Source organism: Somniosus microcephalus, chromosome 5, assembly GCF_052327205.1.
Source record: "Somniosus microcephalus isolate GS21.2 chromosome 5, FLI_Smic_1.0, whole genome shotgun sequence".
NCBI classification, from domain to species: Eukaryota; Metazoa; Chordata; class Chondrichthyes; order Squaliformes; family Somniosidae; genus Somniosus; species Somniosus microcephalus.
Window position 1 is genome coordinate 143,172,561 of NC_140991.1, and position 27,154 is coordinate 143,199,714.

The 27,154-nt window shown below is 47.4% G+C and overlaps 1 protein-coding gene across 1 annotated transcript in view; it reads left to right on the forward strand.

The window, feature by feature from the left end:
• Positions 1-4,441: 4,441 nt before the first annotated feature.
• Positions 4,442-27,154, forward strand: part of LOC147117364 (serum paraoxonase/arylesterase 2-like) — a 74,850-nt gene continuing 52,137 nt past the window's right edge. The window contains 1 exon segment of the mRNA XM_085988320.1: positions 4,442-4,615. Within this exon segment, the coding sequence (XP_085844446.1) occupies positions 4,563-4,615 (53 nt within the window). The 5' untranslated portion in view covers positions 4,442-4,562.

Here is a 27,154-nt window from a genome sequence, read left to right on the forward strand (position 1 = left end):
ACTAAAAACAAGGGCATATAAGGTAGCCAAATCTAGTGGGAGGATGGAAGATTGGGAAGTCTTTAAAAGACAGCAAAAAATAACTAAAACATTGATTAAGAAAGGGAAGATAGATTATGAAAGTAAATGAGCAAAAAATATAAAAACAGACAGTAAAAGTTTCTATAGTTATATAAAAAGAAAAAAGGTGGCTAAAGTAAATGTTGGTCCCTTAGAGGATGAGACCGGGAAATTAATGGTGGGAAACATGGAGATGGCAAAAACACTGAACAATTATTTTGTATCAGTCTTTACAGTAGAGGACAGCGCGGGGCAGCACGGTGGCATAGTGATTAGCACTGTTGCCTCACAGCGCCAGGGACCCGGGTTCAAATCCAGCCTCGGGTGACTGTCTGTGTGGAGTTTGCACATTCTCCCCGTGTTTGCGTGGGTTTCCTCCGGGTGCTCCGGGTTCCTCCCACAGTCCAAAGATGTGCAGGTTAGGATGATTGGCTATGATAAATTGACCCTTAGTGTTAGGGGGATTAAATATGTGGGGTTACGGGGATAGGGTGGGATGTGTGTCGGTGCAGGCTCGATGGGCCGAAATGGCCTCTATCTGCACTGTGGGGTTTCTGTGGACACTAAGAATATCCCAACACTGGACAAACAGGGGGCTCTAGGGGGGGAGGAACTAAATACGATTAAAATCACTAAGGAAGTGGTACTTGGTAAAATAATGGGACTCAAGGCGGATAAATCCCCTGGACCTGATGGCTTGCATCCTAGGGTCTTGAGGGAAGTAGCGGTAGGGATTGTGGATGCATTGGTAATAATTTTCCAAAACTCACTGGACTCAGCAAAGGTCCCGGCAGATTGGAAAACTGCTAATATAACACCCTTATTTAAAAAGGGTAGTAGGCAGAAGGCTGGAAACTATAGACCTGTTAGCCTAACATCTGTGGTTGGTAAAATGTTAGAGTCCATTATTAAGGAGACAGTAACGGGACATTTGGATAAACATAATTTAATAGGACAAACTCAGCATGGTTTCATGAAGGGGAAGTCATGTTTGACAAATTTGCTGGAGTTTTTTGAGGAAGTAACATACAGGGTGGATAAAGGGGAACCAGTGGACGTAGTGTATTTAGACTTCCAAAAGGCATTTGACAAGGTGCCACACAAAAGATTATTGCTCAAGATAAAAAATCACGGGATTGGGGGTAATATTCTGGCGTGGGTGGAGGATTGGCTCTCTAACAGAAAGCAGAGAGTTGGGATAAATGGTTCATTCTCAGATTGGCAACCAGTAACTAGTGGTGTTCCGCAGGGGTCAGTGCTGGGTCCCCAACTCTTTACAATCTATATTAACGATTTGGAGGAGGGGACCGAGTGTAACATATCAAAGTTTGCAGATGATACAAAGATGGGACGGAAAGTAGTGAGTGAGGAGGACATAAAAAACCTGTAAAGGGACATAGACAGGCTAAGCAAGTGGGCAGAGATTTGGCAGATGGAATACAATACTGGAAAGTGTGAAGTTATGCACTTTGGCAGGAAAAATCATAGAGCAAGTTATTATCTTAATGGCAAGAAACTGGAAAGTACTGTAGTACAAAGGGATCTGGGGGTCCTGGTGCACAAAACTCAAAAAGTTAGTATGCAGGTGCAGCAAGTGATCAAGAAGGCCAATGGAATGTTGGCTTTTATTGCTAGGGGGATGGAATATAAAAACAGGGAGGTATTGCTGCAGTTGTACAAGGTATTGGTGAGACCGCACCTGGAATACTGCATACAGTTTTGGTGTCCATACTTAAGAAAAGACATACTTGCTCTCGAGTCAGTACAAAAGGTTCACTCGGTTAATCCCGGGGATGAGGGGGTGGTCATATGAGGAGAGGTTGAGTAGATTGGGACTCTACTCATTGGAGTTCAGAAGAATGAGAGGCGATCTTATTGAAACATATAAGATTGTGAAGGGGCTTGATCGGGTGGATGCGGTGAGGATGTTCCCAATGATGGGTGAAACTAGAACTAGGGGGCATAATCTTAAAATAAGGGGCTGCTCTTTCAAAACTGAGATGAGGAGAAACTTCTTCACTCAGAGGGTGGTAGGTTTGTGGAATTTGCTGCCCCAGAAAGCTGTGGAAGCTACATCATTAAATAAATTTAAAACAGAAATAGATAGTTTCCTAGAAGTAAAGGGAATTAAGGGTTACGGGGAGCGGGCAGGAAATTGGACATGAGTCTAGGTTTGGAATGGTCATGGCCCTGTGGGTAGTGGAGTGGGCCCAGGGGCCGTGTAGCCTGGTTCTGCTCCTACTGTGTTCTAATTCTGTGTTAGATTTCAGGAGATGGTTTTATTCCTGTTCCTGGCTGGGGTGGAGATCGCCTTTACAGAAGGTAAGTACTGTAGAAAATATAGGGACAGAGTGATCTCCTGGAAGAATTTCGATCGCCTAGATGGGTCGGAGAGGAATTTCCCAGATTTTTTTCTCCCAAATTGGCCATTGGATCTTTATCTGGTTTTTCGCCTCTCCCGGGAGATCACATGGGTTTGGGTGGATGCACAGTGATAGAAGATTTGAGGTTAGGATCAGATCAGCCATGATCTTATTGAATGGTGGAGCAGGCTCGAGGGGCCAATTGGCCTACTCCTGCTCCTATTTCTTATGTTCTTATGTACTTCAGCATTTTTCTAGACTTATCAAGTCAGTATTTTATCAGGACTCTGGTGGAGGCATGGTTTGATTTTATCTCTTCTGAGCACATGTCCACGGGTTACTCTCAGGTGTTATGAGCCACTTGTGCAAAGGATAGCCATTGCCCCCAATTAGCCAACCTCTCCTTCGATGGTCTGGGTGAAAGAGAGGAGAGGTTGATGACTGGCGCAGAATGAAAGCATTGTTACAAACACCAGGATACCAGGCACAAACCTGCATGCTGCGCTACATGTTGGCATACACCAGCTGTATGTTCAGCGATAGGAAGCCCCTCCTGTTCATGCATGATCCAAGGTCTTGTGGTGGAGCACGCAAGGCTATGTGTATTCAGTCAATGATGCTCTGTATCTGGTGGATACCTGCAATTCTGGCATAGGCCAGAACCCTGTCTTCCTGCTTTGTGGGTTCCATAAGGAAGGATATGAATTCATTGGATCTGGTGAACAGCACATCTGTCACCTGCTTGATGCAGTCATGTGCAGCAGATTGACTAATGTTGCAGAGGTCACCTACTGCAGCCTCTAATGACCCAAAGGCATAAAAGTTCATGACCATAGTGACTTTGAAAGCCACAGGCAAGGATATACAGCACATATGGCCTGGGCTGCAGCTACTGCAGCAGGTGACAGAGTTCTATGACAGCCTCCCTACTAAAGCAGAGCCTCCTCAAACACTGCTCCTCACTGAACTACAGGAATGATGTTCTTGGCCTGTATACTCTAGTTGGGGTAAGGCCTCCTGTGTGCTTCCCTTTTTCTGTTCTTTCCCCTGCTGCCCCAGATAGCTGAATTCTAGCCTGTTGATCTTCCAGCCCCAATGGCAATCAAAGTACATCCCATTTTGGCACTAGGAAGTTTGGCCCGAAGCCCTGAGTCAAAAATCCACTCAAGGCTCCAAAAAGTAACGTTTCACAAAGTTTCATATCTGCTGTAACAGCTAAAAATAGCAAAATAAGCCCATTAGCAATAATTAAAAAAAAAAAATCAGCTAACCAGTGACTTCCCTGAGAGCAGCTAATGATCCCTTTAAATAATGCTACAAGAATCACCCTCCCCACAGTTTCCACTCGAGTTGTGGGCGGGTTGTAGAACTGACAGATCAGGTGTGGAGGGGAGCGGGTCGGTCAGAGGACATCCTCGTGGTCTGCTCCTGGGCCTGGCCTAGGTGGCCATTAACAGGTCCAGGCAGAGTGCGATCGCTCCGGCTGCCTCTCTTCCACAGCTATGTTGATGCCTGGGTGTCTCTGGAAAGGGAGCACGTGGTGTCCGCTGGTTCGCTTGAGGCATTGTGTGACCGGTGGGCACCGAGGGACTGGAGTGCTTCATCAACTCCCAAACAAAATGTTTAATTGATTTGTTAAATTTAAAGTTTTTGTTTCAGTTACAGTTTTATTGGTTGTGCCCCTTTAAAAGGGGCACGTGCTTCCTTTTTTACAGGCCATGGCACCAGTTATCAATCACTAAAATCAACCAATAAGAGGGTGCAAATCGCATTCTTGTTCTGCAACAGGTGCAGAATCCTAATTGACATATGATTGTTAAACACTTGCTAGTTTCAGATGGGCACAATAGCTGATGGTCATATTTTCAGTGGGAATGTATGAGGATTACAAGTATCCTTGCCAACCGGTTACATTTCCAGAGGATACACAGTCATTTTAAAAATTGTAATCAGCTAATGTTTACATTCAGGCATTAAGACCCACCTACATTTTAATGATAAGTAAATAGTTAAACCCAGCCAGCAGTGGCCAGCGCCCTTTTAACGGGCTGACTCCCATAGGGTTTATCAGCAGAGTGAGGCGACCGCTCGCTTCTAAGCTCAGCCACACGGTGCCCGGGAGACAGACTGTGCCTGGGGATGGCCAAGGCGGCTCTACTCGCCGTGCTGGCCTACCGGCTCTTAGATTTGTGGTGAGTTCTGCAAACTTTTCCAGGAGTTGGGCGGAAGTGAAAGCGAGCGGCCGTGTGGACTGGGAATAATCGGGATCGGTTTTTGCTCCTGGGGGATTGAGAGGTCCGGGCTGAGGACTGGGTCCCCGGAGAGAGCCCGGGACAGGCTCCAAGGTTGGCCAGGCGGCGAGGCTCACTCCGTGGCGGCGAGAGTTTCTAAGTTTTATTTAATAAATAAAGACTTTTAGCTGCTGACACAAGAAACCCTGCTTTTTTCCAGCCTGGGTTTGCAGGCTGTCTTCCTCTTGGTGAGCTTCCCGGAAGGTTTTGCTCCGCTCTCAAGGCTGGTGTCTCCAGCCGCTCCTCCGAGCCTTGTGGAGCTGCTGAGTGAGAGGTGAGCCCCTGCCTCTCCCACCCTGACACACACAATCCGCCTCTCCCCGCACCCTCTGTGAAATGGCACCGCTCTCCACTCATCACAGCAGTTCTTGGCCAAAGCAAATCGTTCTTTAGTGCCAGTATATGGCGGTGGCAATACTCACGGTAAGTTTAGGAGGAGGTGACGGGGAAGAGCGGCATTACAATACAATACAAATCGCTTTATTGGCATGATAAGGTACATCTTATGTTGCCAAAGCATCAAAATACATTTATGGTTGAACACATAAACGCGGTTCCATTCAGACAGTGTATAAACAGGTATATCCCTGAGTTTATAAATATATTTTCGCCTTGTTTATATATACTCTTGTCTTAGTTTACTGGTTGTCCCTCTGTTCATGGCAAGCTGTAACATAGTGTGCCGCCAGTGTTACACAGCTTCTCTCCTCCCCCAGTAGGAATGGGAGTTTTTGGTTGTCAGTCAGATTTCTGAATTCAGGGCATATTTGTGAGAATTTTTGATAGAAATTCTCTCTGATGCCCTGATATTTTCCACAGGCTGTGAGGAAGTGCATCTCTGTCTCAACTACTCCCTGACTGCAGTGAGAGCATATCCTGTCTTCTCTTGGCAGCCTGGTCTGCCTGTGTCTGCCTTTTTCGATCGCTAGGCTATGTTCGCTAAGTCTGTACCTTGTCAAGGTTCTTCTCAGTTTGTTATCCTTTACCATGGTCAGGTAATCAGCTATGTTGTATTGTCTGTTTAGGGCCAAGTAGCAATTGAGTTTGCTTTGGGTTTTTGTTGTTTCTGCCCAATATGACAGATATTATGACAGGCATTAAGTGGAGTTTGAGCCGGGTGGGGTTTCGCGACGTGAGGGAAAACTTTTTTACGCAGGGAGTGGTTATTGTAGTGTCCGTGTGTAGATAAAGACACTGAAGACAGGAGTTGGTTCATAGGTATTTACTAAGCAAGTCTGGGGGGGGGGTGGTTTCTAAAGGATATACACAATACACAGGCTTATATAGCCCAAGTGGCAATTACCGGCATTACGCACACCTGGGGCTCTTAAAGGCACATACACCACAATTCCTCCCCTTCTAGCTAACTAGTACATCATATTTTAAGTAATTATTAATTACATGTTATATGCAAAATAATATACATTGCTGTATTAATTAATTATAAGTTAGTCTCTCAGGAGGCTTCCTGACTCGGTCCGGATAACGCCTCGGGGGTGTAGTCGTTTCTGGTGGTGTAGTAGGTTCTTCTGGCAAGGCTGATTCGGCTTGAAGGCCAGTGTCGGGTTCATCGGGTTCCAGTATCACCGGATCGGAGGTAGATATGGGTATCTCTACTTCATCGTTAGATGTATAGCGTGGTGGTGTAGGTTGTCCCTTTTCGGATGACTTGATGATTTGGTCAGCATGGCGCCTTATTATGCTTTCTCCGATGTCCACGGTATACATCAGTGGTCCTAGTCGTGTGCAGATAGTTCCAGGCTGCCATTTCTCGGTACGGTAGTCCCGGGCCAAAACCGGTTGGCCTATCTGGAAGGCCCTAGTTGGCCTTTCATTCATGCCCTGAAACTGCCGGTTCTCCACGTCCCTTCGGATGTTGGGCTTGACCAAATCCAGCCGGCATCTTAGGTTTCTATTGTAGAACATCATGGCGGGAGTTTGGTTTGTAACCATATGTGTTGCATTCCTATACGCAAATAAGAAGTTATCCACCTTGTGCTGAAGTTTTATGTTTTCATTACCCATGGCCTTTATGGCCTTCTTAAAGGTCTGGACAAACCTTTCAGCCAATCCATTGGTGGCGGGATGGTATGGGGCGGACGTGTAGTGCTTTACCCCATTGTTCTTTAAGAACTTTCTGAATTCTTCGGACACAAATTGCGGTCCATTATCAGAACATATCTGTTCCGGCAGCCCATTCCTGGCAAATATGGTCCTTAATACTGTGGTTTTTTTCCGTGGTGGTGGAGGACATCTTTATTACCTCCGGCCACTTGGAGTGTGCATCAACTGCGATTAAGAACATTGAGTCCATAAATGGACCAGCAAAGTCGATGTGCACCCTTTGCCAGGGAGATGAGGGCCACTCCCATGGATGTAGAGGGGCCTGTGGCGGAGCATTTTGAACCTTCTGGCATCCTAGGCAGCTCTTGGTCATGTCTTCGATGTCTCCATCGATACCTGGCCACCATACAAACGCCCTAGCTAGGTTCTTCATTTTCACTCCACCCAGATGCCCCTCGTGAAGCTCCTTTAGCACTTTATCCTGGAGTTTGGGTGGAATCACCACTCTGGATCCACACATCAAGGTTCCTCGGCACACTGACAGCTGTTCTCTTCTTTGCGAGAATGCTGGCAACAGTGGTTCGCCATGTGCTGGCCATCCCTTCATTGTTAAATCGTAGACCCGTGAGAGAGTAGGGTCATTTCTGGTCTCCCTTTCAATGGCAGAATTTGTCACCGGTAGACATTCCACTATGGTAGAGTGGAATATCTCTACTGGGTCTACTGTAGGTGCCTCTTCTATTGTTGGCAACGGCAGGCGCGATAAACCGTCAGCATTCCCATGATGTTTTGACCCTTTGTATTCAATGTTGTATTGGTGTGCCCCTAGAAAAAGGGACCACCTCTGTAGTCTTTGTGCTGTCATAATGGGGACACCTTTCTTAGGGTTGAATATGGAGATGAGGGGTTGATGGTCAGTCAGCAAGGTAAATTTTTGTCCGTGTAGGTAATGGTTGAATTTCTTCACTCCCCATACCAGACTGAGTGCTTCCCTGTCTATCTGGGAATAGTTACGCTCAGCTGAGTTCAATGAGCGTGACGCAAAAGCTATCGGCCGTTCCGAGCCATCAGGGAATCTATGGGACAATACTGCTCCTATGCCGTAAGGGGATGCATCGCACGCCAGTCTGATTGGTAGTGATGGGTTGTAATGAGCCAAAACTTTCTCGGATGTGATTAAGTCTTTACATTTATGGAAGGCACGTTTACAGTCTTCGTTCCATTTCCAAATCACTCCTGTGTGTAGAAGATCATTAAGAGGGTGTAGAATAGTTGATAAGTTCGGTAAAAATTTATGATAGTAATTTATTAATCCCAGGAATGATCTCAATTGTGAAACATTTTCAGGTGCTGGGGCTTTTATAACTGCTTCAATTTTTTCAGGTGACTTATGCAACCCTTCCTTATTAATTATGTGGCCACAATATGATATCTGATTTTGGAAAAATTCGCACTTGGGGCGATTTGCTCGTAGGCCCCGTTCTTTCAGCCTAGTGAGCACCTGTTCCAAATTGGCAAGGTGCTCGTTGTCGTTTTCTCCTGTTATAAGGATGTCGTCTAAGTAGCACTGAGTCCCCGGAATCCCTTGCAGGACTTGCTCCATAGCTCTTTGCCAGATAGCTGGAGCTGATGCTATTCCAAAAACCAGTCGATTGTAGTGGTACAGGCCTTTGTGTGTGTTTATTGTGAGATACTTTTTAGAGGTCTCCTCAACCTCCATCTGTAGATATGCCTATGCCAAGTCAATTTTTGTGAAACGTTTTCCTCCGGATAGTGAGGCGAAAATATCTTCTATCCTCGGAAGAGGATACTGTACCGTGTGAAGGACCGGGTTTACAGTCACCTTAAAGTCCCCACAGATGCGAATTTTTCTCTGTTCCTCAGAGTTATTTTTCAATGCTTTTTTCATGACTGGAACGATGGGTGTTGCCCATTCGCTCCAATCTATTTTGGATAATACGCCTGCCTTTTCCAAATTCTCCAGCTCTGCCTCGACTGCCGGACGTATTGCGTATGGCACCGGTCTTGCCTTAAAAAATGTTGGAATTGCTGCATCTTCCACTTTTATTGAGGCGGTGATGCCTTTCAAGGTTCCTAGTTTCTCTTGAAACACTTCTTTGGCGTTGGCCAAGATGTCTTTTAATCATTCAGGTATGATGTCATCCTTGTTTTTTTCCTTACTGGTCACCGTCAGTGCCTGAATGGAGTGCCAGTCTAAACGTATCTTCCTTATCCATTCACGTCCCAACAACGGTGGACCACCATCTTGTAGAATGTATAAATACAACTTTTGTATTTCTTTGCCGTTGTATACCACAGGCACCTTTATTTTTCCTTTGGGGTATACTTTCTGCCCCGTATATGTTTTTAAGATAATGGATGTGTCTTTTAGAGGTATATGCGAAAATAGCCTCTCGTAATCTCGTCGATTTATTACGGTTAGAGCTGATCCTGTATCTAGCTCCATTTTAACTGGGGACCCTGCTATTATGAGGGTAACCCAAATGGTCTGGTAATCTTCATTGGCAATTACATTATGTAATTTGAGAGAGCTTAGTCTCTTGTTCCCAGAGTCGCTATCGCTCTTCTGGTCTTTGGAGCTACTGTCCGTCATCATTTGTACCTTTCTGTGCTTTTCCTTATTGATTCTTTTCCCGTTAGTGGATTTTTTTATTTTCAGATCGGCATACACGTGGAATGTGTCCCATCTTTCCGCATCGCCTGCATGCTTTTTCTTTGAACCAGCAATCCCTCTGGTCATGGTTGGATCTGCCGCAGCGATAACATCTCTTGAAACCCCGCGTCATTTCATGGGTGCCGAAGTCCTGTGGCCTTTGCTGTATCTTTGCCGCTCCTATTGCACTGAAAGCCTTGTCCAGTGTTAAATCTTTTCCAGAAGATACCTTTTTTTGTGTTTCTACACTTAGGGGATCGCAGATGAATTTGTCTTGCAGAGAATCTGCCAGTCCTGCCTCGAATTGGCAGTGTAGGGTATCAACAATCTCCTCAAAATTCTTGTCCATCGGTTCGGCTGGAGTGATTTAGTTGCGTAACAGCTTGTATGTTTCTGCACCCATTAGATCCAGAAGCATTGAAGCTTTTTTTTCATCTTCTATTCCATTTGCGGTGCATAACACCTCCACTCTTTCTACATATGTGGTCCAATCCTCTATCTTGTTATCAAAAACATCAATATTGCCAAAGTTAGGCTCTGTTTCGTTATCAAAAGCATCAATATTGCCAGACTTGGGCATTTCAAAAAAAAAAAAAAATATGGCGCTTCCCGCGCTTTTTTTTTTCTCTCTGTAGCAACGATATGGCGCTTCCTGCGCTTTCCGCCGCTACCGATAACAACGCTGTTTTACTGTGGTTTCCGTTTATTCACTGTTGGAGACTCGTTCCCGACGATGGTCTAAACTCTGACCTGCTTGCCGCGCCGGCCGTCTCCCGAGTGCACTCTCCCAGTCCGTTATTGCTTGCCTCCGATTTCGCTGCCTGTCTCAGCTGTAGAGCCCGACGCTGGAGCCCCAGCCTGACGTACAGGAAGGATTAGCGCAGTACCTGCCACCAGCTTGGCCAGCTGGTGAAACCACAGTTTCTATAACTTCCTTGAGTCTTCTGGACGCTGGAGGAATCGATGTCCTTGAGGTGCTGCCGAATTGCAGGTAAGTCCGTTTCCACTTCGTCGCCACTGTAGTGTCCGTGTGTAGATAAAGACACTGAAGACAGGAGTTGGTTCATAGGTATTTACTAAGCAAGCCTGGGGGGGGGGGGGGGTTCTAAAGGATATACACAATACACAGGCTTATATAGCCCAAGTGGCAATTACCGGCATTACGCACACCTGGGGCTCTTAAAGGCACATACACCACAGTTATGATCTGGAATGCACTGCCTGAAAGGGTGGTGGTGGCTTTCAAAAGGGAATTGGATAAGTATCTGAGGGGAAAAAAATTGCAGGGTTACAGGGAAAAGGCTGGGTGGGGAGACTGGGACTAGCTGAAGAGCTGTTGCCGAGAGCTGGCATGGACTCCACGGGCCAAATGGTCTCCTTCTGTGCTGTAACCATTCTATGATTCTATTCTGTGATTCCATGGTAGAGTGGCCATGAAGACTGGAAAATAAGTGGGATTAATTTTCTGGAGGACTGCAGAGTCCTGTCCGAGGGCTCAGTCCTTTGGGTGCTGTGGTGACAAGTTTAGCAGGTGGTGATTTTATTGGAACTTTAGCAGACAGGGAGGGAGTGGTGGTTTGATGAGCTTGGGCTCTCGGAGATGAAGGTGGTAGATGAAGGAAGAGCAGGAGCATTGGCTAGTGGTTCTTTGGGGAGGCTGGGAGGTGGTGGGCAAAGGAGCAATGTGGATGGAGGGAAAAAAGTAAAAAAGGGGACGGTTGGAACGGGGCAATAGGCAGGATGGGCCAGGAGGTGCTGGAAAGGGGGTAGGTGTGGGGTGCTAATGTTTGGTATAAGAGTCAATGAGGAAAAGGGGAGCAGTGGGAAACTGGAAGAAACAACTAAGAGAGGGCATTTGCCCTGGTGGGTGGGTAGGTAGACCGTGGCTGTGAGAAGTGGTGAAGAAAATCGTGCAGTTCACGGGATGTGCACGTGGACAAAAGACCTTTTTAATATGTTACTAGTGGATCTCATGGTTGTGACCAGAGAAAGTTGGGGCAAAACAAATTTCCTTCAGCGTGCACTAGATTTGCTGTAGGTGGATTCCAACACTATTGTATTATCACTGAGCCATTTCTAACACTATTGTGTATATAAAACTGATATTTCTAAAATTATGTATCTCAGTTTTGACCCCCAATGTATATAACTCTTATTATGTCCGTGTATAATTGAGACATGGAGTGCAGGAGTTGATTATAACAAGTCTTTACTGAATGGAGACAACCTGGAAACTGAAACTACAGAAGCCTGCTAGGGCCTTTTATCCAGGGGTGGTCACTGCCGGTACTGCAGTCTGAGACCAGTTATTCCCTTAAAGGTACATACACAACAACTCTGACTCATTTTTCTTTGCTGTATATAAACCCATTTCTAACACTAAATGGCCCTGTCGCCATTCCAGCACTGGATGGGGCCCTGATACCATTTCTAACACTGTAGCTCTCATCCTGGCGTATACAACTCTGGACACTCACCCATTTCTGTTTTATATATTTTGAAGCCTACAGCTCTGATTCTGAATGTACATAGCTATAATCTCCACTGTCTGGTACTACGACTCATTTATAACACCGTCTGCAACTCTGACCCCTGGGATGCAGCTGTCTGTTCCCCATGGCTACTGGGTGGGACTGCCCTCACCTGGTTCCATTCCTATCTTCGTAGCCAGAGAATTGCCTGCAATGGCTTCTCTTCCTGTTCCTGCACCATTACCTCTGGGGAAACCACAAGGATCTATCCTTGACGCCCCTCTTTTTCCCCCCCCCCACCCCCCCCCCTTATTTCTCATTTACACGTTATCCCTCAGTGACCTCATCCGAAAACACAATGTCAGGTTCCACATGCATGCTGGTGACACAAAGCTGCACCTCACCACCACTTCTCTTGACCTCTCCACTACCTCTGATTTGTCATGCTGCTTGTCAGACATCCAATATTGGATGAGGAGAAATTTCCTCCAGTTAAATATTGGGAAGACCAAAGTTACTGTCTTCGGTCCCTGCCACAAACATTGTTCCCTGGCCACTGTCTGAGGCTGAACCAGACTGTTCATAACCTTTGGTGAACTATTTGACCCTGAGCTGAGATTCCGACCCTATATCTTCTCCATCAGCAAGACCGCCTACTTCCACCTATGTAACATCACCCATCTCCACCCCTGCCTTGGATCATCTGCTGCTGAAACCCTTATGCCTTTGTTACCTCTAGACACGACTATTCCAATGCTCTCCAGGCCAGCCTCACACCTTGCACCCTCTGTAAAATTGAACTCATCCTAAACTCTGCTACCTGTACCCTAACTCGCACCAAGTCCTGTTTTAAAAAAATATGTTTATGGGATGTGGGCGTCACTGGCAAGAGCAGCATTTATTTCCCATTCCTAATTGCCCTCGAGGCGGTGGTGGTGAGCCGCCGCCTTGAACCGCTGCAGTCCGTGTGGTGAAGGTACTCCCACAGTGCTGTTAGGTAGGGAGTTCCAGGATTTTGACCCAGCGACGATGAAGGATAGGCGATATACTTCTAAGTCAGCATGATGTGTGACTTGGAGGTGGTGGTGTTCCCATGCGCCTGCTGCCCCTGTCCTTCTAGGTGGAAGAGGTCGCGGGTTTGGGAGGTGCTGCTGAAGAAGCCTTGGCGAGTTGCTGCAGTGCATCTTGTAGATGGTACACACTGCAGCCACGGTACGCCGGTGGTGGAGGGAGTAAATGTTTAAGGTGGTGGATGGGGTGCCAATCAAGTGGGCTGCTTTGTCCTGGATGGTGTTGAGCTTCTGGAGTGTTGTTGGAGCTGCACTCATCCAGGCAAGTGGAGAGTATTCCATCACACTCCTTATTTGTGCCTTGTAGATAGTGGAAAGGTTTTGGGGCGTCAGGAGGTGAGACACTCGCTGTAGAATATCTAACCTCTGACCTGCTCTTGTTGGCACAGTATTTATGTGGCTGGTCCAGTTATGTTTCTGGTCAATGGTGACCCCCAGGATGTTGTTGGTGGGGGATTTGGCGATGGTAATGCCACTGAATGTCAAGGGGTGGTGGTTAGACTCTCGCTTGTTAGAGATGGTCATTGCCTGGCACTTCTGTGGTACGAATGTTACCTGCCACTTATCAGCCCATGCCTGAACGTCATCCAGGTCTTGTTGCATGTGGGCATGGACCACTTCATTATCTGAGGAGTTGTGAATGGCATTGAACACTGCGCAGTCATCAGCGAACATCCTCATTTCTGACCTTATGTTGGTGGGAAGGTCATTGATGAAGCAGCTGAAGATGGTTGGGCCTAGGACACTGCCCTGAGGAACTCCTGCAGCGATGTCCTGGGGCTGTGATGATTGATTTCAATCACCACAACCATCTTCCTTTGTGCTGGGTATGACTCCAGCCAGTGGAGAGTTTTCCCCCGATTCCCATTGACTTCAGGTTTACTAGGGCTCCTGGATGCCACACTCGGTCAAATGTTGCCTTGATGTTGAGGGCAGTCACTCTCACCCGACCTCGAATTCAGCTCCTTTGTCCATGTTTGGACCAGGGCTGTAATGAGGTCGGGAGCAGAGTGGTCTTGGCGGAACCCAAACTGGGCATCAGTGAGCAGGTTATTGGTGAGTAAGTGCCGCTTGATGGCACTGTCAATGACACCTTCCATCGCTTTGCTGATGATTGAGAGTAGACTAATGGGTCGGTAATTGGCTGGATTGGATTTGTCCTGCTTTTTATGGACGGGACACACCTGGGCAGTACACCACATTGTCGGATAGATGCCAGTGTTGTAGCTGTACAAGAACAGCCTGGCTAGAGGCGCGGCTAGTTCTGGAGCACAAGTGTTCAGCACGACAGCCGGGATGTTGTTGGGGCCCATAGCCTTTGCTGTATCCAGTGTGCTCAGCCGTTTCTTGATATCACGTGGAGTGAATTGAATTGGCTGAAGATTGGCTTTTGTGATGGTTGGGACCTTGGAAGGAGGCCGATATGGATCATCCACTCGGCACTTCTGGCTGAAGATGGTTGCAAACGCTTCAGCCTTGTCTTTTGCACTCACGTGCTGGGCTCTGCCATCATTGAGGATGGGGATATTTATGGAGCCTCCTCCTCCTGTTAGTTGTTTAATGGTCCACCACCATTCACGACTGGATGTGGCAGGACTACAGAACTTTGATCTGATCCATTGATTGTGGGATTGCTTAGCCCTGTCTGTAGCATGCTGCTTCCACTTTTTAGCATGCATGTTGTCCTGTGTTGCAGCTTCCACAGGTTGGCACCTCATTTTTAGGTATGCCTGGTGGTGCTCCTGGCATGCTCTTCTACCCTCCTTTATTGAACCAGGGTTGGTCCCCTGGCTTGATGGTAATGGTAGAGTGAGGGCTATGCCGGGCCATGAGGTTACTGATTATGGTGGAATACAATTCTGCTGCTGCTGATGGCCCCCAGCACCTCATGGATGCCCAGTTTTGAGCTGCTAGATCTGTTCTGTATCTATCCCATTTAGCACGGTGGTAGTGCCACACAACATGATGGAGGGTGTTCCTCAGTGTGAAGACGGGACTTCGTCTCTACAAGGACTGTGCGGTGGTTACTGCTACCAATACTGTCTTGGACAGATGCATCTGATTGGTGAGGATGAGGTCAAGTAGGTTTTTCCCTCGTGCTGGTTCTCTCACCACCTGTCGCAGGCCCAGACTGGTAGCTATGTCCTTCAGGACTCGGTCAGTACTGGTGCTACCGAGCCACTCTGATGGACATTGAAGTACATTCTGTGTCTGCTACTCTGTGCTTCTTGCAAGTGGTGTTCAACATGGAGGAGTACTGATTCATTAGCTGAGGGAGGGCAGTAAGTGGTTCCCTTGCCCATGCTTGACCTGAAGCCATGAGACATCATGGGGTCCGGAGTCAATGTTGAGGACTCCCAGGGCCACTCCTTCCCGACTGTATACCACTATGCCTCCACCCCTGGTAGGTCTGTCCTGCTGGTGGGACAGGACATACCCAGGGATGGTGAGGGAGGAGTTTGGGACATTGGCAGAAAGCTATGATTCTGAGAGTATGACGATGTCAGGCTGTTGCTTGACTAGTCTGTGGGACAGCTCTCCCAATTTTGGCACAAGTCCCCAGATGTTGGTGAGGAGGGCTTTGTAGGGTCAACTGGGCTGCGTGTGCCGTTGCCGTGTCCGGTTTCAATCTTACTAGTGTGTTTCGTAGCGGTTTGTTACAATTGAGTGGCTTGCTAGACCATTTCAGACGGTAGTTTAGAGTCAACCACATTGCTGTGGGTCGAGTCACATATAGGCCAGACCAGGTCAGGACGGCAGATTTCCTTCCCTAAAGGGCATTAGTGAACCATGGATTGCTGTAAAAACCCAATGGTTTAGAACATGGGTTTTTACGACAATCCGATGGTTTCATGGTTACCATTACTGATGCTAGTAATTATTCCAGATTTATTTAAATTCCCCAGCTGCCGTGGTGGGATTTGAACTCGCGTCTCTGGATCGTTAGTCCAGGCCTCTGGATTATTAGCCCAGTGACATTGCCACTACGCTACTGTTCCCCCATTACCCCTGTGCTTGCTGAATTACATTGGCTCCTGGTCTGGTAATGCCTTTTTTAAAAAAAATTCTCATCCTTGCTTTCAAATCCCTCCATGGCCTCAACCCTCCCTATCTCTGTAACCTCCTCCAGCCCTATAACTCTCAGATCTCTGCGTTCCTCAATTCTGGCTTGTTCCCACATCCCAGATTTTCTTCACTCCACCATTGGCGGCCGTACCTTCTGTTGTCTAGGCCCTAAACCTCTCTGCCTCTCCACCCCTTTTTCCTCCTTTTAAGATGCTCCTTAAAACCTACTTCTTTGACCACCTGTCCTAAGTTCTCCTTGTGTGGTTTGGTGTTGAATTTTGTTTGATAATTGTTCTTGTGAAGTGTCTTTGGATGTTTTACTAAGTTAAACATGCAATATAAATGCAAGTTGTAACAGTTACTGGATTTCAGACTGGTATTTCTAGCAAACTTTTGTTTTGATTTTGATAACTGGTAAAATCGTAAACCACGGAGCTTCAGTAGCTTGCTGGAATTTGGGTTCTGCAGAATGGAGCTGTACAAAACCAGGGAAGGCACTGCTATCTTCTCCGCTACACACTCCACAGACCATGCACATGGTAAACTTCATGCAGCCAATCCCCACAGATGCATTGGCAACCTTATTGACTACCCAATTTCTCCCTCTCTCCTCACAAGGCAGCAGCACACTCGTGAGCAAAGAAGCACCTCACCAGGGAATAAACACCTGGCAATCGGGCAGGGAGAGCAGGACGGTGTTTGGTATGCCTGGACTGGAATTGCATCGTAAGCAAGAGAACAACAGTGAACTGGTGGAGTGGGACAGCCTAAAGGCTGAAAAATTAGCAGTTCATTTCAGTTTTTAAAAATAAAATGTAAACAGAGAAAAAGAGGCCTAGAACTTAAAAAAAAAAAAAAAGTAGTACTGTAGGAATGTTGGTAATATAGTTGGCTGTAAATTTTTTTAATTCATTTTGGGGATGTGAGCATTGCGTGTAAGACTGGCATTTATTGCCTATGCCCAGTTTCCCTGAGAAGATGCTGATGGTGGACTGGCTTCTTGAACTGCTGCAGTCCGTGTGGTGAAGGTACTTGTGGTTTGATACAGTTGAGTGGCTTACTAGGCCACTTCAGTGAGCGGTTCAGAGTCAACCACGTTGGCACTGATGTGACATATAGGCCAGACCGAGTAAAGACGGCAGGTTTTCTTCCCTAAAGGACTATTGGGTTTTTGCAACAATCCAACTGGTTCATGGTCACTTTGACTGACACCAGATTTCATTTTAATTTCCAGATTTTGTTAAAACTGATTTCAAATTCTCAAACTGCCATGGTAGGATTCAAACTTGTATTCTCTGGATTATTAGTCCAGGGCTCTGCATTACTACTCCAGTAACAAGCGTACATTAATGGACCCTTTGCTCATGTGAACATTTGCATGGAGATTAAATTAGTGATTATTATTACAAGTTAGTTTAACTATGTAGCTAATTTCTCTTGCATTTTTCTAAAGCCCAAGGATACGAGGAAGGCATTGTTTGGACTGTATGTAGCAGTAGCTGTGGCTGGGTTTGGAGCTTCTGGAGAATGGGGACATGTGGAGGGGAGGGGGCGGGTGGGCGAGGGTCTGGGAGAACCAGGAGGAGGGATATGGAAGCAATGGGAGGGGGGGGCTCTGGTGTTTGGGAGCACTGGGAAGGGGACACCAGGGACTGGGGGGGGGGGAAGGAAGAGACCTCCGAGGGATCCCAGAGTGTGGTGCAATGTGCGAAAGTATTAGGTATGGTAGTGTTGGGAGGGTTGACTTGGGATGTGAAAACATTAGGATTGTAGTGGCAGAGTGCAGAAGCACTGAGAGGGGCATTGCTGGTTGCAAGGTGCCACTAATAAAAACGCAGTTCTATAGTGCATTCAATATCAGAGCCACAGTATCTTAAGCAATGGAAGAAAGGCGAATGGGGGAAGAAAAGGGCAAAGGATGGCAATGGATGACCAAGGATACAGTTGCAAAGAGCAGAGCAGCTCGGTAAGGAGCTGCCAGCCCAGGAGCCATCTTGGATTCACAACCTGCACAATAATCAACATCCCTGGCTGTTGCTGGGAACCAGCTTAAAGCTCTTCCAATGCATTTAGTGTTTTAAAATCAATGTGGGTCTTGTTGATGCAGTGAGGGGAGCAGACCTAACTCTTGAATCTCCCAAGGTCAGTGGTGCTGTGCAGAACAGTGCTACCTAGCTTGGAGAAAGAACTGTGTGGCATTGGAGACAGGAAAGCTGCTACCTCATTTTGAGGACAGTCACTAGTAGATGAAATGAATATGTAAGTTTAATCATCATGACAAATAGATTTGACCACAAAGTGTTACAAAAAGTGTGACACTAATGTATGTATACTCGGGGTTATATATACGTTTACAAAAGCAAGGCATAGGACTCTGGAAATAAATGTACAATGAATTTGTTGACTCGTGATCCTGAAGATCTAAACAATAACTTGAACACGGGTAGGTTTTCAGATTTTACTGAAAACTGAAGTTATTATGCAAGGATAACAAATGTGGCTATTGGGAGATTTCTCATGATTATATTACTTCAATTTTTTTGTTTGAATGGTGCTAATAATACTTCTGTAAAAGTGAAAAGGGATATTAAAGATCAGCTTATTTGTTTTTGTTGGTGCCTTGGGCATTTGGCATAATTAAAGCTTCATCTAGAAAAGATGCATTCCAGTGTGGTGGATAATTGCTTTGGAGTGCCGGAACCTGAGGTGAACGAACTTTTCTAAATTATGTTTCTCTCTGCCTTAGTGTGTAGGATTCTTCAAAATAACTAATAATTTGACTAAATGACTTACGGTATATTAAAAATGTAAAATTTAAATTTCCACTCCAACTAATTGCAAGGCATTGTCAATCTGAGATATTAGTGGAATTCTGAATGTAACCTTTCAATGATTCGAAACGTTTTTTGTTAAGGTAAGTGAATAGACGCACAAGTGCTGCACATCTTGTTTCCAATTCCTTATATTTACTTCCCCACCGCCCCCTCCCAGTAATAAAAACCAAAAGTGCTGGAAATATGGGAGGTCTATCAACATCTGTGACGATAAAAGACTGGTTAACATTCAAGGTACAGATCTTTTTTCATTCAGAACTGAAAAATTTAAAAAGCCCCTAAATAGTATTGGGCATAAAGAAGTGGGGGATAAAAAAGAGGAAGATGAGAGAAATGAGATTTGGAATCACAGAGAAAGCTAGTGGGTTTATAAGCAAGCTGCGTATTCGCAAAATGAGAAGCGCGGAGGATATGAAACGTCATCTCAGAACAAATGATTATCAAAATAGCCAAAGCGATATAAAAATGTCTACACTATTTATCTTTACAAATGCTGGTGAACCTGCTGTTTGTTTCCAGCATTTTTGTTTCAGATTTCTAGTATTTGTGGTTTAAAAAAAATATATATATAATGGGAAAAAAATATATAACAGTGACCATTATGATCTGATTATTCTCTTGCATGTTGTCTTCTTTAGTGATGTGCTTGCTCAATACAGGAAACTCTTGATTTTCCGGCACCTAAATAACCGGAAATTTCTGTTAACCAGCAAAATTCAGGAGTAGGTTCAGGTAAGTTTTACTTCATATTAGTGGCCGTTCCTGGATCTGTGGCTGTGTAACGAGGGTTCCTGCACTTGTTGCTAAGCAACAGGGAAGCCTGGATTTGTTGCTGTGTACGGAGCTCTCATACCTTTCACTATACCTCTCTGTAATCCAGACTTTTTGATAAACCGGCGTCCCGTCGGTGCCGGATAAAGAGTTTCCTGTATTTGCACTGCCATCTTGTTTAAACTTTAGGAAACAAATAACTGTTCATGGCTAAACTCTGAAGCATGACTGGTGTTGGGTAACTATGTTGTGTGCTTATTTGCTCTTGGGTGCAAGGTCCACTGTGGTTCAGCCACTATATTGGAAGTGGAAATATTAAGAGGGGAAAATCACTAGCATTAAACATCTTAATCCCAGCTGCTTCTATCCGGCCAGTGTCTATTAAATAATATTGTATGGTATTTCTTTCTATCCATTATTCATGTGTGAGAAATTATGTCACAATTTTTGTTTTTTTGCACTATATTCTCCAGTTTAATGTCTCCTGTAAGTGGACCTTTTCCTGCCTGATGTTTGGTTAAAAAATAGAATGCCCTAGGAATCCTAACTGAGAACTAGTGTTCCATATACCGTACTGAAACTTCATGTACTGTCATGTGCATTCACTTTTTATGGACAGTGGATTGAAACGCACTCTATCGAGAAAAGGCACAACATCAAATGAAAATTGATTTATTTGATCTGTACCAAGTACTTTGAATTAGCTGTGATGGCTGGTAATTAACATGTCCGGCCAGCTGTCAAAGACGCAAATGAAATTAGTACAATATGTATACAATCATAGCTGAGTAAGACAGGGTTAATATTTTGAACATTGTTGGGTAGTTGGTTAAGGTACTCGAAGGAATCAATACATTTTACAGGTTAATAGTTAACACTGTCAACAGTGGCTCAGTTGGTAGCTCTTTCGCCTCTGAGTCAGAAGGTTGTGGGTTCAAGTCCCACTCGAGACTTGAGCATAAAAATCTAGGCAGACACTCCACTCCAGTGCAGTGCTGAGGGAGTGCTGCACTGTCGGAGGTGTCGTCTTTTGAATGAGACTTTAAACCGAAGCCTCATCTGCTCTCTCGGGTGGACATAAAAGATCCCATGGCACTATTCAAAGAAGAGCGGTGGCATTATCCCCGGCGTCCTGGTCCTTCATTAACATCACTAAAAAACAGGTTATCTGGTAATTGTCACATTGCTGTTTGTGGGAGTTGCTGTGCACAAATTGGCTGCCGCATTTCCCACATTACAACTTTAAAAAAAAAAAAAAGTACTTCACATCTAGTGGTTGTGAAAGGTGCTATACAAATGCAGGTCTTTCTTTAAATTATGGTAGGTAAGCAGAGTTGGAGTGCTATCAAGGAGAAGGCAATACCATAAAGGACAAAATAAATTCAGGTATAGTAAAGATGTAGGGTATTTAGAGGCTTTTGAAGATGGGGAAAGATAACTAGGAAGGGGAGAAATGTAGAGTTGAAAGAGCAGAGGGTGTGTGCTGGAACTTGAAGTTAGAAAAGGTTCCAGAGATCAGGTAGAGCAAAGCTGTAGAAGGATTTTGAAAATTAAGGCAAGCATTTTAAAGTTGATGTGCTAGAGTTTGGCGACAACAGAGGTGATGAGCGTGAGGTTCATGCGGAAGGATATGTGCTATAGAACTCTGGAGAGGCTGGTAGCGTGATGAAGTCTTGTCAGTCCACATGAGCTAGAGGGGAGGTAGGGCTGGTTGTATTTGGTAACTAGCTGATTGGTGACATTTAAAGTAAAATGCATCTCTGAAATTTCAAAACATAGAAACATGGAAACATAGAAGATAGGAGTAGGCCATTCGGCCCCTTGAGCCTGCTCCGCCATTTAATGAGATCCTGGCTGATCATCCAAATTCAGTACCCTGTCCCTGCTTTCTCTCCATATCCCTTGATCCCTTTAGCCTTGAGAAACATATCTAACTACTTGAATATATTTCATGAATTGGCCTCAACTGCCTTTTGTGGTAGAGAATTCCACAGGTTCACCACACTCTGGGTGAAGAAATTCCTCCTCATCTCTGTCCTAAATTGCTTACCCCTTATCCTTAGACTGTGACCCCTGGTTCTGGACTCCCCCGCCATCGGGAACATCCTTCCTGCATCTAGTCTGTCTAGTCCTGTTAGAATTTTATAAGTTTCAATGAGATCCCCTCTCATTCTTCTAAACTCCAGCAAATATAAGCCCAATCGACCTAATCTCTCCTCATATGTCATTCCTGCCATCCCAGGTATCAGTCTGGTGAATCTTCGCTGCACTCCCTCCAAGGCAAGAACACCCTTCCTCAGATAAGGCGACCAAAACTGCACACAATACTCAAGGTGTGGTCTCACCAAGGCCCTGTACAACTGCAGCAAGACATCCTTGCTCCTGTACTCAAATCCTCTCGCTATGAAGACCAACATACAATTTGCCTTCTTAACCGCCTGCTGCACCTGCATGCTTACCTTCAGCGACTGGTGCACAAGGACACCCAGGTCTCATTGCACTTCCCCTTCTCCTAATCTATTGCCGTTCAGATAATCTGCCTTCCTGTTTGCCACCAAAGTGGATACCCTCGCATTTATCCACATTATACTGCATCTGCCCAATCACCCAACCTGTCCAAATCATACTCGAGTTTCTCGGCATCCTCCTAACAGCACACACGCCCACCCAACTTTCTGTCATCTGCAAATTTGGAGATATTGGCCTAGAAATTCGGTTGGTTGCGCCAGCGATTAGCGCCTAATGAGCCCGAGATTTGGGGCGGGCGCAATGAGGATAGCGACAACTCCCATATTGAGTGTCCAACTATTAGCGCGTGCCTGCGTGCGCAGGCAGATCATGACGTCATTTCAGTGTGCAACGCCCTTTTGGCGCCCCTGACCGGATATTCGGTGGCGCCCGGAATCTTTCCGCCTGGCGCTATTAGTGACAGTTCGATGGAACGTTCCCAGGCCCTTGTCGGAGTCGGGGGGGCGCTATTTAAAGGGGACAGCTCTAGTATAAAAGCTGCAGCCACTTGGCCTGTTCATTCTGCTCGTTGCTGGAGAGAGTTGGTGAGCTACTGTTGCACAGGATTTATCGGATTTAGCCTTCGAATACTTGGGACCTTCAGTCCTGTCCGGAGCAGTTGGAGTGCTAGACATTACAGCGTGTTGCCTGTCTGGCATAGCAATGGGAGCTGCTTTGGAGGGGAACGTCCTCATGGCCGGACACTTTGAAGGGGCACAGAGACGGCGGGAGAGAGGGCCGGGATTGTCCAGAAGGAGGAGGGGCAATGGAGGTCGGCCACTCCGAAGATACGCTGCGAGGGTTTTCAGGCAGCAGGTGTCATACCTTACCGTGTCGGAGGAACAGTGTCTGCGAAGGCTCCGATTTGGTAAGGAGGTTGTGACTGAGCTTTGCCACCTGCTTGCTGAGGATCTGCAGCCGCGTCTACGGTGCAGGACCTCTGTCAGTGACCGTCAAAGTGACTTGCCCTCAACTTTTACGCCACCGGATCCTTTCAGTCAGCCACTGGGGACATAGCGAATATATCTCAATTTGCAGTGCATTGTTGCATCCGGCAAGTGACAGCTGCCCTCTAGAAGAAGGTGTCAATTAATCACCTTCCCTCTGACCCTGGAGAAGCAGGCGGAGCACGCACAGGGCTTCGCTGCTATTGCGGACTTCCCCATGGTGCAGGGGGCCATTGATTGCACACACGTGGCTTTGCGGGCGCCATTACTGAATCCTGAGGGGTTCTGCAACCGCAAGGGGTTCCACTCCCTCAATGTCCAGCTGGTCTGTGACCACCGCCAGATGATCATGGCGGTCAACTCGCAATTCCCTGGGAGCAGCCACGATGCGTTCATCCTGCGGCAGACCTCAGTTTCTGACCTTTTTGAGGGGTCGGCTCACCCACGAGGCTGGCTTCTTGGCAACCAGGGCTATCCTCTCTGCCCATGGCTCATGACCCCACTCTGTTTGCCCGCCACCCCGGCAGAAGAGCTTTACAATAGCAGCCATCAGGTGACCAGGAACATTGTGGAGCACACTATTGGTGTGCTCAAACAGCGTTTCCGCTGTCTAGACCATTCGGGGGGAGCCCTGCAGTACTCGCCGGAGCAAGTGGGTCGCATTGTCGTCGTCTGCTGCATGCTCCACAACTTGGCCATTCGACGAACCCAGCCAATGCCAGCTGCCCCTCAAGGTCCAGCAGAGCAGGCGGACGAGGAGGAGGAGGAGGAGGAAGAGGAAGAGCAGGCGGACGAGGAGGAGGTGGAGGAGGAGCATGCGGACGAGGAGGAGGAGGAGGAAGATGGGAGGGCTCCTGAAACTGGAAGGGCCATCCGTCAGAGGCTCATAAGGACTCGGTTCGAGGACCCTCTGACGGAATGATGGGTCTCATTCGTCCTGCGCACTTCTGATCGTTCAAAGCCTATGAAGGCCGCCATGAGTGTAAATAGTTACGAGTACCATTGTAAATAAAAAAAAAATCTTTATTTTCAAAAAATTGCTTCCTTCCAGCATAACAACGTCATGCCAACAGAAACCATAACTAACAAAATAACAGTTAACTCTCTGGCAAAGCCGCAAAACTAAACAAACCATCACCAACAATCAGAACAGGTGAGGGCGTCCTTGAATTTGGGGAAAGAAACGTCTCAGCACCTCCCTTTACTGCTGGCCCCTTGATGGAGACCGACTTCTCTTTCGCGGTCGGTCCCTTCCCTCCCTGCTGCTCCTCCGTAGTTGAACCCCAGTGGCGACGTCAAGGATGGGGGACGCCTGGTGACTGCAAGCGCAGAAGCCCCTGAGGGACGGCCTGGACGACCTCTGGGCTTGGAGGGTGCGGAGGCTGGCTGCTTGATCTGGCCATGGCTGGAAGCAGTGTGCACTGCAGGTGGTGGCAGCTGCACTGCAGACGTTCCAGTGGTGGTATGAGCAATGGTCACCTGCCGAGAGAGGACACCTGCACCATGGTCGGATGACACACTGGCTCTCGGAGGGGACCGGCTCGGCTCTACCGCCACAAGCGACTGCTCCACTGGTTCCTGGCCTCGTGTGGTACTGGAAGGGCCCGGGGTGATCCTAGCTGATGCAGATAGGGTGGCAGCAGTGAGAGTTCGCGTTGCCTCAATCTGGGTCTGGACGAGGCCAGCAAGTGACTGCGTGGCAGCAGTGAGGACCTGTGTGGCAGGTGCCAGTGCTTCGGAGAAGCCCTGGACAGTTCTCTCCATTGCTTCGGACAAGGCCGGAGCCGTCCGTTCCACTGCCTCGGACAAGCCCTGGACAGACCTTTCCAGGGATTGTCCGAAGCTCTGAACAGTCCTTTCCATAGCGGCCCCGAAGCCCTGGACAGTCCTCTCCATTGCTGCCCCGAAGCCCTGGACAGTCCTCTCCATTGCAGTGCCAAAGTCCAGCACACTCTTTGCCAATGTTTCTGTCGACTGAGGCATCCTCCCCACTGCAGCCATAAGCTCAGTGTGCCTGAGCCGGGCCTGGGTGCTCATTTCAGCCAGGCTACGCACCTCCTCTGCACTCTGTGCAGCAGTCATCGCTCCCCGCCTCGCCCTCCGGGGAGCCGGTGCCCGAACTTGCCTACCCCCCTTGCGTTGATGCAGGCCGCTTGTTCCGGCAACTGGCTCCTCATCAGAGCCCCTCCCCCCCCCCCCCCCCCCCCCACCCTCCCCCTTCCAGGGAGCTACTATCCCCAGTCTGCAGATGTGTTGGCTCCCCTGCAGCTGGAACGGATGGTGCGGCTTCCTCCTGATCCTCGCCTCCAGAGGCACTGGCACTGGCAGCTTCAGGGGCCGGATCCCGAGCTGGTGATGCAGCATCTGAAAGCAGGGAGGTGGAAGAGTGGCTTTAGCAAAAGGACAGGTTGGCAGCAAGGCATGCCAGATTGCGGCAAGGCTATGACATGGCTCCACAGTGAGAAAGCATGCTGGCGGGGGGACCAAGTGGAAGGAGACAGCTGAAAAAGTTGAGATCCTTACCATCGCTGTCGACAATGGGGTTGGCAGCTGAATTGGTAACAGGACCACTCGGACGTCCTCCAAGAATCTGGTGCACTCTCTCCTCGAGATCCGTCAGAGTGACCACTTGTGGAGGTCCTCCACCGGTTCGAAGCTGCTCCTTGCGAATCGTCGCCAGCTTGGCCTGTAGGGGAAAGAAGGGGAAGTTCTGTTACATGATGCCCTGAGTGATCACCTCATGCCCCCCATGGTGCAAGAGCCCTTACATGATGTCCTGAGTGATCATCTCACGCCCCCCATGGTGCAAGAGCCCTTACATGATGCCCTGAGTGATCATCTCATGCCCCCCCCATGGTGCAAGAGCTCTTACATGACGCCTTGAGTGAAATGTGCATGTGTGTGCCCAGAAAGGGCCATGGGTGCTTGCTGACACATGGCCATTGGGGCATCGCGCACCCTGTAGCCATGAAGTCGGGTGCAGATGGAGGGAATCAGAAGGTTGCATAAACACCACTCACCCTCACGACCCGAGTGAGGTCGTTGAATTTCTTCCTGCACTGAACAGGGCTCCTGGTCGCCATGCTGCTGGAGTTGACCCTCTGACAAACATCCCTCCAAGCTCGGCGGTAGTCCTTTTGATTCGGCCTCTTGCCATTGTCAGGATAGAGAACATCTCGACGGCGCTCCACTGCGGCCACCAAGTGCACCAGAGCCTCAGTGCTGAAGCGCTCTGCTCTCTCTCTCACCTTCTCCATCTTGACCAAGTTTTTTGCACCAGAGAAGGGCGTGCGCCGATTGTGAGGCCTACAGGGCGGTGAGTATGGAAGCTGAGGCTGACTGACCCACCCCTTTAAGAGCCGGCCGGCACCTGGAAGTCTTGTGGTTATCGGTAATTGAGATCACCTGCGCTGCGCCCGTCCGCGCCGATATTGGGTAGCGCCGGAAGTTTTGCGCCTTAGGAGGCCCGTGCAATGTCTGAATTCGCGCCTCAATCACCTTTGGGGGCGATGCAACCCAATATCGCGCCAGGCGGCGATAAGTTTCGTCTGGCTATAAACTTTGCGCAGCGCCAGTTCTAACGCCTCAAGCGGGGCTATACCCAATTTCTAGGCCTTTACATCTAGTTTCCTCGTCTAGATCATAACCTCATAAAAGTAAAGGTGTCTTTTGGGAGGGGGGGGGGCGTGGGGGAAATACCTTGGTAAGAAAAGGCATTTGTTTATAAAGATTAAAGTATGTTGGTAAACACTTCCTGTATGTGCTACAACTTTTACGTGTGAGAGAGAGATTACTGGTCTGCGTGAGCACAATTCACATGTAGCATTAATACATTTATCTAATGTAGACAAGCATATAAATTTTGTTTTTCCATCTAATGGGGTAGAATTTCAACTTCCTGTTTGTGCATAAAACTAACTTCAATCGAAATAACCTGGCTGTTTCTATGCTGGGCAGCTGATCCGGACACCAGTTTTATGCCAGTGCAGCAAGTTGAAAATCTACTCCAGTATGTTTGAACAGACTGTTAACCTG